We start from the raw sequence: 12,821 nt of genomic DNA, 5'->3' as shown, positions 1-12,821 counted from the left end.
TACATATCCCAAAGTCTTTTTTCCCCTTACACGGGAGATAGCCAAAAGAAAAAGGCATAGGAACTACTCCCATCCATTCCATCCTCTACATACTCCACTCCCCTCTACCCTCTTCCCTCTCTCTTATCTTGGCACCTCCTGGATGGCGGGTCCTCCCTGCATCTTGTCCACTGCCCTGGGTCAGAAGCAGTCTCGCAAAACACAGCACATCCACGCCTCATTAAGTCGCCTATCCCCCCTCTACGTCCGTTCATGCAGAAAGGGAGAGGACGGAGAGAAATCCCTTCGGGCTGCATCAATTTATTTCTCATACATGCTCCCTCACCCCCATCCCCCACCCACTCCCCCTCATGCATCACAGCATCATACATACGAGTACACAACCCTTCTCCATTCACCCCTGTCTTCTGTGCTTTCCCGTCCTTCCTCAAGAGACATTCCACTTTTTCCCAATACCCCTTTTACCCCATCCATTCATCTTATTCTAGGACGACCCTCATGTTCACTCCTTCCACGTCTGTCTTTCAGACCTCTTCTACTAATTTTTTTCACTCATTCTTTCCATATGTCCAAACCATTCCAATACTCTTTCATCAACCTTATTTCCCAACTCCCTTTCCACCCCTGTTCTCCTCCTCACCTCCTCATTTCTTCCTCTATCCGGCCTAGAAACCCCCATCATACTTCTCAGGCATTTCATCTCAAACACATTCAGACTCCTCTCTTCGTCTCTTATGTTCCACGTTTCTACCCCCTTCAGTCCTGTCGGTACAATCACTCCTTCATACAATCTCCTCTTAGAATCCATCCCCAGATCTCTATTTCTTATTACACTTTTTAATCTCCCAAGGCATTTACACCAGTGACGGTGTAGTCAATCAAATAATTCCGACTGTCGTCCCCGGATTCGAACCAAGGCTTACGTAATTACGATGCCGGCACTACCACTAGGCTATCGGCTGTCTTAAATTCTTCAACCTGGGAATGAATATACTCCCGAGAAATTAAGTCGTTTGCAAGCTGCCGCCCATACTTATTTTGAAGAATTTAAGGTAACCGATAGCCTAGTGTGTCGTCATCGTAATCATTCGAGCCTTGGTTTGAATCCGGGGACGACAGTCGGAATTATTTGATTGACTACACCGTCACTGGTGATTCAGGTTAGACAACGGCGATAAGTCCACAAAGGAAACAAACCAGCTTACTACGAAGTTACGTTAGTTGTTAGTTCTTCGTAAAAATATGTGCGGATGGCTGTAAGACAACAGATAGCCTAGTGGTACAGTGTCGGCATCGTTATCACGCGAGCCTGTGTTCGAATCTGGGGACGACAGTCGGAATTATTTCATATATATATATATATATATATATATATATATGTATATATATGTATATATATACATACATATATATATATACATATATGTTGAATATTAAAGCATATGTGGCATTAATGATTTCTAGAGAACATTTCTCTATCTTTCTAAGTATCCTTTTCTTTTCATGGTTGAAAGTCTGAAGGAAAGTACGATAATCGTCAGAATGGTGCTGCATTTTATACTGACAGCTGTTTCAACCATTTCACATGGTCGTCCTTAGTGTAAAACTGAATACAAATGTGAAATACATTGGAATATAAAGGGCCGTGGGCCGTACAAACAACAGAAAAAATGGTGGTATATGATTGGTGGGAATATATGAAGGTGGGCGGTGCCAGGAAGGGGGGCCCTAGTCCTAGTACGATGGGCTTATGTCACGTCAGGTCGGGAGGCCACTTCTGGTGAGCAAATTTTTAGTTACACCCTCTTGCCGGGACCTAAACTGAGCTAATGCCACGTCTTGTCGGCTTGTAACTTCCAGTGTGCAAATGTCACGGTGTGCGAGTCTGGAAGGGAGGACATGATCCGATGATCTCTGGACGTGTAAAGTAGGCTGCTGCAAAGTAATAGTAATCGTCTCAGCAATGATTAAGCGTCCGTAGTTAGAGTCTGTGTGCATTATTTTTCTATACCTGATGAAGTCTTACAAGTGCGGCTTCTTATCATGAGTGTCGATGTAATGATAGTGAATTGCTCCGTTGTTTCGGTGAGTGAAATAATTGTTGCCTGTAGTAGAAGGACACGATATAAAAACTTGTAGCTTAATTCACGCAAAATCTAATCTTTCATAAGCCTGTATAAGAATTTCAAGCTTTCAGTCTAATATATATATATATATATATGTATATACATATATATGTATATGTATATATATATATAAATATATATATATATACATACATATATGTCTATATATATATATATATATATTTACACACACATATATACATATATATATATGTATATTTATATATACACATATATACATATATATATATATATATATATATATATATATATATATATATATATATATTGTTATGCCATGACTTCCCAGGGCACGATGATCCCCGAGTATTCCGATTGAGGGCCCCAATATGGCGTAACAAAGTCCGAATTATGAGAGAGGACTTGGGCCCTTAAGTTATGCGTAATTACCAGTCAACTGTTTCTTAAGAGCATTCCATTATATTGTTTCAAATAAAGAGCAACAAAGGAAAATAGATTTAATTATAAATGGGGGCTTAAGCATGACAGAACAATTCCAATTTAGAATAAGATGCTGCCGGCGAATGAGAATTGAAACATGGAAAAGCCGGCAGCTTTTAACAAGAGTATTAAAAAAAATAAAGATCTTGCACAAGTATAACCATTACCATATAGACAGACACACACGGAATATAATAATCAAAGTTAAATTTAATCACTAGAGACCTAACTGCACTGGAACTAAAAATGTTTAATCTTACTTGACACAGGGTATTCTCACCAGTTCTTACTAGCCCGGTCCCTCCAGACAACTCAAACTCACTCACCTGGCCGACCGCCCACGTCACCTTCGGCCACCAATAAAGCAAAACTAAAGGCATCCACATTCTTTGTTACAAGATACAAATTTATATCTGACTGTACATGACGATTACATATAATTATTCATGTACTAGTGCGTTTAAGCATTCACATTACACCACCATACAAGGAATACATTCATCGTACCTTCGAACAACGTATCACCTAGCAGACGACAGTAGTCGTTGAAGGCGAACGGACAATAAACTTGCATAGTACATGGTTTCATACATAATACATAGTTTCATACATAGTACATAATACATACACAATACATAATTTACATAATACATAGTTTATCATAGAAAAAATGCACTCTTGCATAACACCCTCACCTTTAAATTAAACACAATAGTGTTTATAACCGGAATAGTGCATTTTTCAACTACAAGTTCCAAAATAGTAAAATAAACTTATACAATAATTCATAGTACATTACAAGATATTGAGGCAATAAACAACCAGCCTCAACCACACTTAGATTACCATACAGTAGTCGTGACCCTAATACCACAGTACAGAAACCACGATTGTCAGAAGACTTTAGTACGGTCTTGATAAACTGTCTGCAATTACATTATTTTTACCGCTCACATGTTTTATTTCCAGGTTGTATGGCTGTAAAGCTAACCACCACCTTGTCAACCTCATGTTCTTGTTTTTCATATTGTTCACAAAGACAAGAGGGTTATGATCACTATAAACAGTTATTTTTTGTGGGTTATTTCCAACATACACATCAAATTTTTCCAAAGCCATCAACAACGCTGCTGCTTCCTTCTCTATAGTGCTGTAGTGTCTTTGGTATTTCTTGAATTTCGCAGACATATAACATACAGGAAACAATATTCCATCATGTTCTTGCATTAACACAGCTCCTGCAGCAGCATCACTAGCATCAACATTAATAGTGAAATTTTTGGAGAAATCAGGACCATGTAAGACAGGTTTGGAAGTAAGGATTGACTTTATCTTATCAAAGGCTTCTTGACATTCTAATGTCCATCTAAATTTTACTTTAGGACTTACTAAGTCAGTGAGTGGTTTAGCAAGTTTACTGAAATTAGGGCAGAATCTCCGATAATAACCTGCTACACCTAAGAAACGCTGGACTGCTTTACGGTTGGCAGGAGCAGCTAAAGCCTCTATGGCTTCCACCTTGGCGTGCATAGGTGCAACCGTACCGTAACCCACCTCATGGCCTAAACAGGTCACCTTTGCATGAGCAAACTCAGTCTTCATTAGATTGACAGTCAACCTAGCCTTCCTTAACCTCTCGAACAAGGACCTCAGGGAAATCAAGTGTTCCTCCCACGTCTGAGAATACACGCACAGATCATCGATGTACACACACACACCTTCCAAGCCTGCAATAACATTAGACATTAGACGTGAAAACTTTGCGGGTGCATTCCGTAAGCCAAATGAAGTTACTTTGTATTGATATAGTCCACTATTTTTTATTTTTTTTTATTTAACTTATTACGCATTAGCGTCATACAGTGGGGGAGGTTTTCATAATGAATGTAGGAAGGCAACTGGTATGCACATGCTTACACACGTACACATACACTTATATACACATACAAATACATGGGTTGCAGGTAACATATACGACACTGGGTATTGTACATTCATTCAAAGGGGAATAAGACTGAGATGTCACGCAGGGCATCAGGTATTATGAGAACCCACCAAAGCGGGGGTAACGGACAAGTATTTCATCTAATATATTTTGTGATAAGAGATGACGACAGATTGCATCTAATGGTAGTCCCTGGGGTATTAGATGTTTTACAGTGGGGCACGCTAGGCAGTAGTGTTCGATGGTGTTGGCTAGTGGAGCGTGGCATAGGCGACATTCTGTGAATACAGGCTCGCCCTCCACCCCGGCGACCTGCCACGGTGGACGGTAGCCTAGTCGCAGTCGGGCTGAGACAACATTGTGGCGACGAACCATAAGTCCCTTGCGGCGGTACTTGTATTTGTGGCGGCATACGGATTCGTAGTGGGTGATGGTGACACTGAAGGGTCTCTCGGTGTCCCGTCGACGTTGCTCAGGCAGAAGTGCAGCGGAGCGGACCCTGTTGAGGTAACATAGCAGGGAGAGAGGTCGTCCATCACCACGACGGGGGAGTCGGCAGGCTTCTTTTGCTAGGCGGTCTACTTTGGTGTTGTGGTGCAAACCTACATGAGATGGAATCCAAATAAATTCAATGCAGAGATTACGGATAGTTAGTAGGGATAGAAAGGAAAGGATTTGTTGTACAACAGAATGGTGAGTGGGATGAATAGCGGTGAGGGATTGCAGTGCAGGCTTAGAGTCACATATAATGACAGCATTCACTCCTCTTTGGCAAACGAGACTGATAGCATCTAAGATGGCGTATAGTTCACACAATGTGGAGCTGGAGTGATCTCTGAGTCGACGGCCGACCCAGCCCTCAGGAGGCGGCGGTAGGTCAGGTGAGTAGACTGCTCCTCCAGCTGCACCATCCGATTGTAGTGACCCGTCAGTGTAGAGGCGATGCGGAGCAGTGATGGAGGATGTTACCTGGGTAACATGTTCCAAGGCTAGCTGTAGTTGTAGAAGAGGTGGGTCACATTTTGCTGTAGGAGTGAAGCTAACCACAGGCGATGGTAGCGTCCACGGGGGAGGGCCTGGGGGTATGTCAGCTACTGGTACTTGTAAATCTAGGCTGCGAATGAAGGAGGAGATAGACTTTATAAGACGGCGACCGGGGGGCATGAGGCGGGGGACGGGCGGAGCGGGGCCGAGAGAATCTCTGACCAGTGCTGTGAAGTGCGGTGAGATGTGGGGAAAGTGTATACACTTAACTGTGAGGCAGGTGACATTAGAATAAATCCTCTCAACTAGGGATGGACGCCGTAATTCCCGTTGCATGTTGACAATTCTGGTAGTCATTGGGCAACCGAGAATGATTCTCATGGCTTTATTCTGAAAAATCTCCAGTGGCTCTAAAGCATATCGAGGAAGTTGAATTAAGGCAGGGGAGAGGTAATCAACAACAGAGCGTATAAAAGTAATATAGACAGTTCTGGCCACGGGGATGGAGATACCGGAAGAGTTGTTGGTGAGCCACTGGAGAGGCCGGAGCCGACGTTGTAGACGATCTAGCAATTCACGAATTACGGTATGGGATTGACGCCGGGCAGAAAGAGTTTCCGAGATTCGTACTGGTGCACCAAGGTAGCAGTACTGGGAGCTTAGTGGGATGATGCAGTCTCCAATCATGAACTCTGGCAGCGTGGCAGGAGGGCGGTAGGAGAAAATTCTGCTCTTCTGTGGGGAAGCAACAAGGCCACAGTTAGCAGAAGCTTGGGAGAGAGAAGTAAGAAAGAGTTGTAGGTGTGTTGGGGAGGTAGTGTGAATACATAGGTCATCTGCATAGCATGTAATTGTGACCTCAGGAATAGTGGGCAAAGACGTGAGGAGACGATGCATAAGTATATTAAAGAGAAATGGACTTAGTACCCCTCCTTGAGGAGTGCCGAGATGAAAATCCCGTGAGGAGCTGTAGGCACCGCTAAAGAAGACACGGGAGGTTCGGTTACTGAGGTAGCCCTTAATCCATCGTAGTAATTTACCCTTAATTCCAAAGTCAATTAATTGATCTAAAATAACGTCTCGGTTTGCTATATCAAATGCACTTTTTAGATCTATAAATGCCACAACACTGTCACGGGAGAGGCGAGAATATAAGTCGACGAGGCAGTGATGGGTGCTGCGTTGGGGTAGAAAGCCGAAGAGACGTGGAGAAAGGCGATCTTGTAGTTGGTACATCAGTCGGGTGAGCAAGATTCTTTCCATTACTTTGCAGAAGCAGGATGTAAGGGAGATGGGCCTGAAATTTGCTGTACCGGGCTTGGGTATGGGGATTATTGTACTCGTGGTCCAGGCATGTGGGATATATCCATCTCGTAGACACATATTGTAGAGGCGAAGGAGGGGGTTACCGGGTACACGGTGCAGTAATCGTAGCACATTGTAGGTAATGCCATCATCCCCAGGGGACGTGGCTTTACCTCTCAAGAGAGCACGTCGTAGTTCATCTTCAGTGATTGGTATATTTTCTTCATCATCCTCTTGCAGCAGAGCATGTACTAAGCGGAGTCCACGAGCAAAAGCACCGGAGGAGAGGGCATCCTGGACGGGGGTAGGTAGGTTGGCAGGGTTGGACTGGTTTGACCACGTGACGATGAGCTGTTCGGCAAATACGGTGGGGGAATGATGACGGGCAGTAGCAGGAGTCTTCTTAATTACCCTGCGAATAAGGTGCCACATGGAGGCTACACTAGTTTGGTGATTAATTCTGTCCGTGAATCTTTTCCAGGAGTCAGTACTTACACATTCTAGGAGGGTTGTCAAATCGTCTCTGGATTGCTGGTAACGATGAAGTAGTTCAGGAGATGGGTTAGTTTGGAACATGAGTCCAACGCGCTCCGCTTCTTTCTGTGCGTCCTGAAGTCGGGTGTCTAGGTACCACGAGTGAGGAGGAGGGCGACGTTGGAGGTGGGGTCGTGATACGTAAAGCCTGTAAAAGTCGTGGGTGGCGGAGACAAGGCTATTGTATAACTGGTCGGGGGAGGAACAGTCTAAGGTAGGTAGTATGCAGGTCATGTATGAAATGTACGTCGGGCAGTATTTGGGGGGTATGGTGAGGCGTAGGCGTGTGATAGGGGGTGTAGGTATCGTAGGAAGAGAATAGTGGAAGAGAAGAGCAATATGGTCTGAGAATAATGCAGGTACTGAGGAGCACTGGATGCGGGATGATACCAAGCCAGAGGTGAGGACGTGGTCCAGGGTGCCTCCCCGGGAGTGTGTGGCGCCACCTGTGTCCCAGCGGGTCAGATGATGTTGTCGGATGAAGGATAGTAGGTGAACACCAGGGCGGTTAGTGGTGCCAGGACGATCTCCCAATGCAGGATGTCGAGCATTGAAATCCCCTGCGTATATTATACCTTTGATCGTAGGTGGTGGAAGAGTGGTTGGACGAAGACGTGCGGGAGCAGAGTAGATATTGCAGAGCTGTAGGATTCCGCCCCCAATTTCTATCTCGAAGAGTTGGAATGTTACGTCAGGGTCTGTAGAGGAGCGCAGAAGACGGTGTATCAGTGTATTGTGTATGTATGTTAGAAGACCGTTTCGTATCGTATGAATATAGGGGATATATCCGGGAAGGGAGGGTGCCTGTGGTGCAGTGTTGGGCCGGTTTGGAAACGCCTCCTGTAGAAAAATGACACAAGGGTGATGTGTCTGTACATATGCCTTCAATTGTGTGTACTTTTTGTGGTTGGTGATACCATTGATGTTCCATGAAAGGAGGTCTAGGTGAATGTTAGTTACGAACGTTGCGTTTGCTAGTAGGAGACCGGAGTGTGGAGGTGGATGGACGATTCGAGGAAGACTGGCTAGTACTGGGTTGTAACTTACAGAGTTTGTCGAGACGAGTTGCAATGGATTCCATTCTCTCGGCAAGCATGGAGATGGAGGAGACGAGGGTTTGTTGGGATTCCGCCAGTGTGGAGAGTCTGGTGGCAGTAGTAGTTTGGCCTGAGACAAGGCTGTCAATCCTGGTGTCAATGGAGGCGAAGCGGTCCTCGAGTGCTGCACATCGCGCCTGAAGGGCTGCAACGGCCTTACGGAGGGCAGCGTCTTGCTGAGGGGGGGTGGGAGCAGAGAGAGCAGTCCGGGCGGGAGGAGGTGGTGGGGCTGAGGTGGGGCCATTGGTCTGGGTCTGGCGCCGAGTAAAGCCGTGCCAGACGTTGACACCTGGCTGTAGACATCGGGGGCACTTCCATTGTGATGGGTTCGGCTGTGGTGGAGGTTCAGAGGTGGAAGTAGTCGCAGATGGGGGCGGGGGCGCACTTCGGACGGGACATTCTCTGGATTCATGGGCGGCGGCACACCAGGCACACTTAGGGGAGGCGGAGCAGTACCTGGATATGTGACCGATACCCCAACACCTGTAGCACCAGGGTCGGTCGTCACGGAGTCTTTGGACTTGACACGGGGGGAGGAGAGGGAGGAAGTCAAAGGTAATGGTGTCGGGGGGTGTTTCGGGGAGGCTCCACACAATAACAATGCGGTTGATGGGGGTACCGTTCTGCATGAAGCGCCTGGCTGAGTGTACTCTTGGGAGCTGTAGGGCAAGCTTGTGATCCACGTCAACGGGATAGCGAGTGAGCAGGTATTGGGGGTACTTACGTGGTCTTTCGGGGGAGTCTTGAGGGAGAAGAGGCAGTGACATAAATTCATTTGTAGTAACTCGGTCCAGGATGTCTGTGCGTTGTCTTGATATGTAGATGAATCGAGAGGTGAGTGCAGCCATCTTAACCTCGGCCGTATCCCGTTGCAGGTGGAAAGTCTTGGTGATAGTTGACAGCCAGCGGAGTTTAACTTCTGTGGATGGGTTCCCGCTAAAGGCCAACTTAATATACTTGTCTCGGGGAGCAAATGCTGGAAGGGCGGGTGAGGGTCGGGTGGGGGCAACGGGAGTAGCACTGTGATTAGGCAGGGTAGGGCGAATAGGAGCCTTATTACACTCACTTGAGGTTCCCTTGATCGTCTTGGCAGCAGGCGGTTGACATTCTCCTGCGGGGAAGGTAGAGGTGTCGTCGGCCCGCCGTTTGGTACTGGGGAGCGCTGTAGACTGATGGGTATCATGCTGGGTGGTTGTTGGAGGGTGATGGGGAGTGGAGGTAGGACGAGGCAGGTCGGGCCAGTGGTTAACACTAATGTCGTCATCAGTGTCGGAAATCATTAAGTCCTGCTCTAAGCTGGACGCCGCTTCCGACCCCGAGTATTCCATCGAGGAAGGGAGGGCCTTGATAAGAAGGTAGGCTGATTTACTAGCGCGCAGTAGTTTGTAGCACTGTAACACAACTTGAGACAGCCGGTACGAGTCGTTAACGACGAGCACTGGATTCAAGTAGTTGACGGCGATAGTTTCGCACCTTCAGGTGTAGGTCCGTTCTCGACGAGAGCCAAGCACGGAATGATATAGTCCACTAGGTGTTATGAAACTTGACACACGTTTTGCCTCCTCAGACAGTGGCATCTGATAGTAGCCACTCATTAGATCTAATTTAGTTATAATTTTGGCCTTGCCGATTGAGTCAATTAAGTCATCTATGCGAGGAAGAGGGAAGTTGTCAGCCTTGGTAAGTGCATTAAGTTTTCTGTAATCAGTACACATTCTATACTCCCCATTTCCTTTTGGCACAAGAATACATGGAGCAGCCCAGTCACTCTTACTTGGCTCTGCTAAGTGATTATCAAGAAGAAATGTTACCTCTTTCTGGAGAATAGCTGCCTTATGGGGGGACATTCTATAGGGCTTTTCTCTTACCGGGGCGGCACCTTCCACTAGTTCAATATGATGAACTGCCTCAGTCGTTGGTCTCGGCACATCTCCAAAGATTTCCACAAACTCTTGCAGTAATTCTGAAACATCTGACTGTTGGCTGTCAGACAAATGATACAACTTACTATTTAGATTAGCAAGGACATCAGAATTCTTGAGTTTGTTACCTACAGGAATTTTATCAAGGTCGTCTTCACTTTGCATCTCCACAACTTCTAAACTGTTTACAGTACCATCTACCTTCTCCTCTGTCTTAGCAGCACTTCCCGAATCTCTTCTATGGTACTTCTTAATCAAGTTTACATGTACTAACCTTTTTGTTTTTCTGTGATCAGGAGTGGATATCACATAGTTCAAATCTCCCCGTTTACCTATAACTCTGAAAGGTCCCTTGTACCTTGCTTGTAATGGACACTTTCTTACGGGCAAGAACAACAGAACTTCATCCCCAACCTCAAAGTTACGTTCTACTGCATCTTTATCATAATTTTCCTTCATCTTTTCTTGACTTAGTTTTAAATTACATTGTGCAAACCTGTGTACCACATCTAGGTTTTCCTTTAACTTAGACACATACTCAGACAAGTTATCGGCATGCTCCAAGTCTATCCAGCTCTCATGGAGTAGCTTCATGGGTCCTCTTATGTCTCTGCCAAACAATAGTTCACTTGGAGAAAACCCGAGACTAGATTGCTTAGCACATCTGATCGCATATAGAAGGAATGGCAAACCCACATCCCACTCATTTCCAGTCTCATGACCATACTTTGCTAACATTGTTTTAAAGGTTCCATGAAAACGTTCCAAGGCTCCTTGGCTTTGGGCATGATAAGCAGATGCAATATATTGTTTAATCCCAAGAAGAGACATTACTTGCCTGAAGATATTTGATACAAAATTGGTACCTCTGTCGGACTGCACAATCTTCGGTATTCCGAATAGGGTGAAGAACTTTGTCAAGGCTGGCAACACAGTCCTGGCTGTAATGGAACGCAGTGGAATGGCCTCTGGATACCTGGTGGTAGTGCACATTAGGGTTAACATGTACAGATGCCCCTTTTTGGTTTTAGGAAGGGGGCCCACGACATCAATTATCACATGGGTAAAAGGTTCCGGCACTACAGGAATAGGTTGCAACGGTGCAGGAGGAATAACAATGTTAGGCTTACCTACCAACTGGCATGTTTCACATATTTTACAATATTGTGCTACTTGTCTATGGATACCAGGCCAATAGAAGTACTTGATAATCTTGTCCAAAGTTTTCTGCACACCCAGATGTCCTCCTATGTAGACATGTGAAAAACTGATGACTTTCTCTCGATACACGTCCGGAAAGATAACCTGATGAAACTCGCACAAATTCTCATTTGCAGGAACATCTGGCGGTCTATATTTTCTCATTAGTATATCATCACGCGTATATTAACATGTAGCTTCATTTGAGATGTCCTTCTCTTGTATGGCCCTTGCAAATAATGGGATTAATGACCTATCAGCTTTCTGGGCAGATATCAGATTACTACGAGTCATTGGGAGAACACTTAAATCCACACGTTCACTTACATTACTCTGCGCTTCATTCACTTTATCGCTAGACAGACTGCACGGCAGAACCCCGGGACTAGGCGAATCCACATCACGATCAGCAAGTTCATCTGGCTTAACAGCAGGTCCTGTACTAGAGTCTACATTAAACAAACTACTAATATCCATATCAGCAGTTTCTTCACTGGTTTTCATCCTTGCCTGGCTGCGAGTAACTGCGCATGCTGGAAAAATATCTCCACACTCGCTTTCCAAACCCTCGGCAGGATCCCATTCCAGTGGAGTCGTACTCACCACGGGATCAGGCACAATTAACTTTCCCGCTATATCATTTCCTAGCAAGAAACTCACTCCCTCAACAGGTAAAGTCTCTCCAACTCCAACCAACACAGGCCGAGATAATAATTCGGTTCGGAGGAACAACTTACACAGGGGAACCGTCATCGTACCCCCAACGCCCTTTATCAATACATGCTCACCCGTCAACGCCTGTTCTACGTCAGAAACAGCGCTTTGTAATACCATACTGAGCGATGCAGCAGTGTCTCGCAACACAGTTACAGACACTCCGGGCCCATCCTCCTCGACAGACACTGTACCAGGGAATACAAATGGGTTAAACAGACTGCGTTCTCTTCCCACATCAGGATCCCCTTTTTCCTTTACATCTGCAGAAAGCAAAGTTACATTAGCAACACGTTTCTCTCTAGTCAACTCAGGACACCTTGCCCTTACGTGCCCAAATTTTTTACAGTAAAAGCAACCAATTTTTGACACATCTGTATTGCTTTTACCCAGGGTCCAGGTACCTTTACCCTTGTGTACCTTTCCCTCTTGAGGTTGAGAAATGCCTGGAGGGGAAGGAGGCTTACTTGATTTATGCGTTAATGTATAATTTTCCGCCAATGTGGCAGCTCGATCAATTCTACTTACTTCC

At 45.4% G+C, this 12,821-nt stretch overlaps 1 protein-coding gene across 1 annotated transcript; it reads right to left on the bottom strand.

Moving 5' to 3' along the window:
- Window positions 1–1,758: 1,758 nt before the first annotated feature.
- Window positions 1,759–11,740, bottom strand: LOC143019882 (uncharacterized). Its single transcript, XM_076175860.1, has 5 exons — window positions 9,965–11,740; window positions 3,715–4,163; window positions 3,411–3,514; window positions 2,027–2,105; window positions 1,759–1,885 (listed from the first exon to the last, which is right to left on the bottom strand). The coding sequence occupies exons 1-5, from the start codon at window positions 11,738–11,740 to the stop codon at window positions 1,759–1,761; spliced, it is 2,535 nt and encodes an 844-aa protein (XP_076031975.1).
- Window positions 11,741–12,821: the final 1,081 nt, after the last annotated feature.

Source organism: Oratosquilla oratoria, chromosome 38 (assembly GCF_046742065.1).
Source record: "Oratosquilla oratoria isolate Oo_2021 chromosome 38, ASM4674206v1, whole genome shotgun sequence".
NCBI classification, from domain to species: domain Eukaryota; kingdom Metazoa; phylum Arthropoda; class Malacostraca; order Stomatopoda; family Squillidae; genus Oratosquilla; species Oratosquilla oratoria.
The sequence above is the reverse complement of the archived record's forward strand: the minus strand, read 5'-3'. Positions and strand labels throughout refer to the sequence as shown.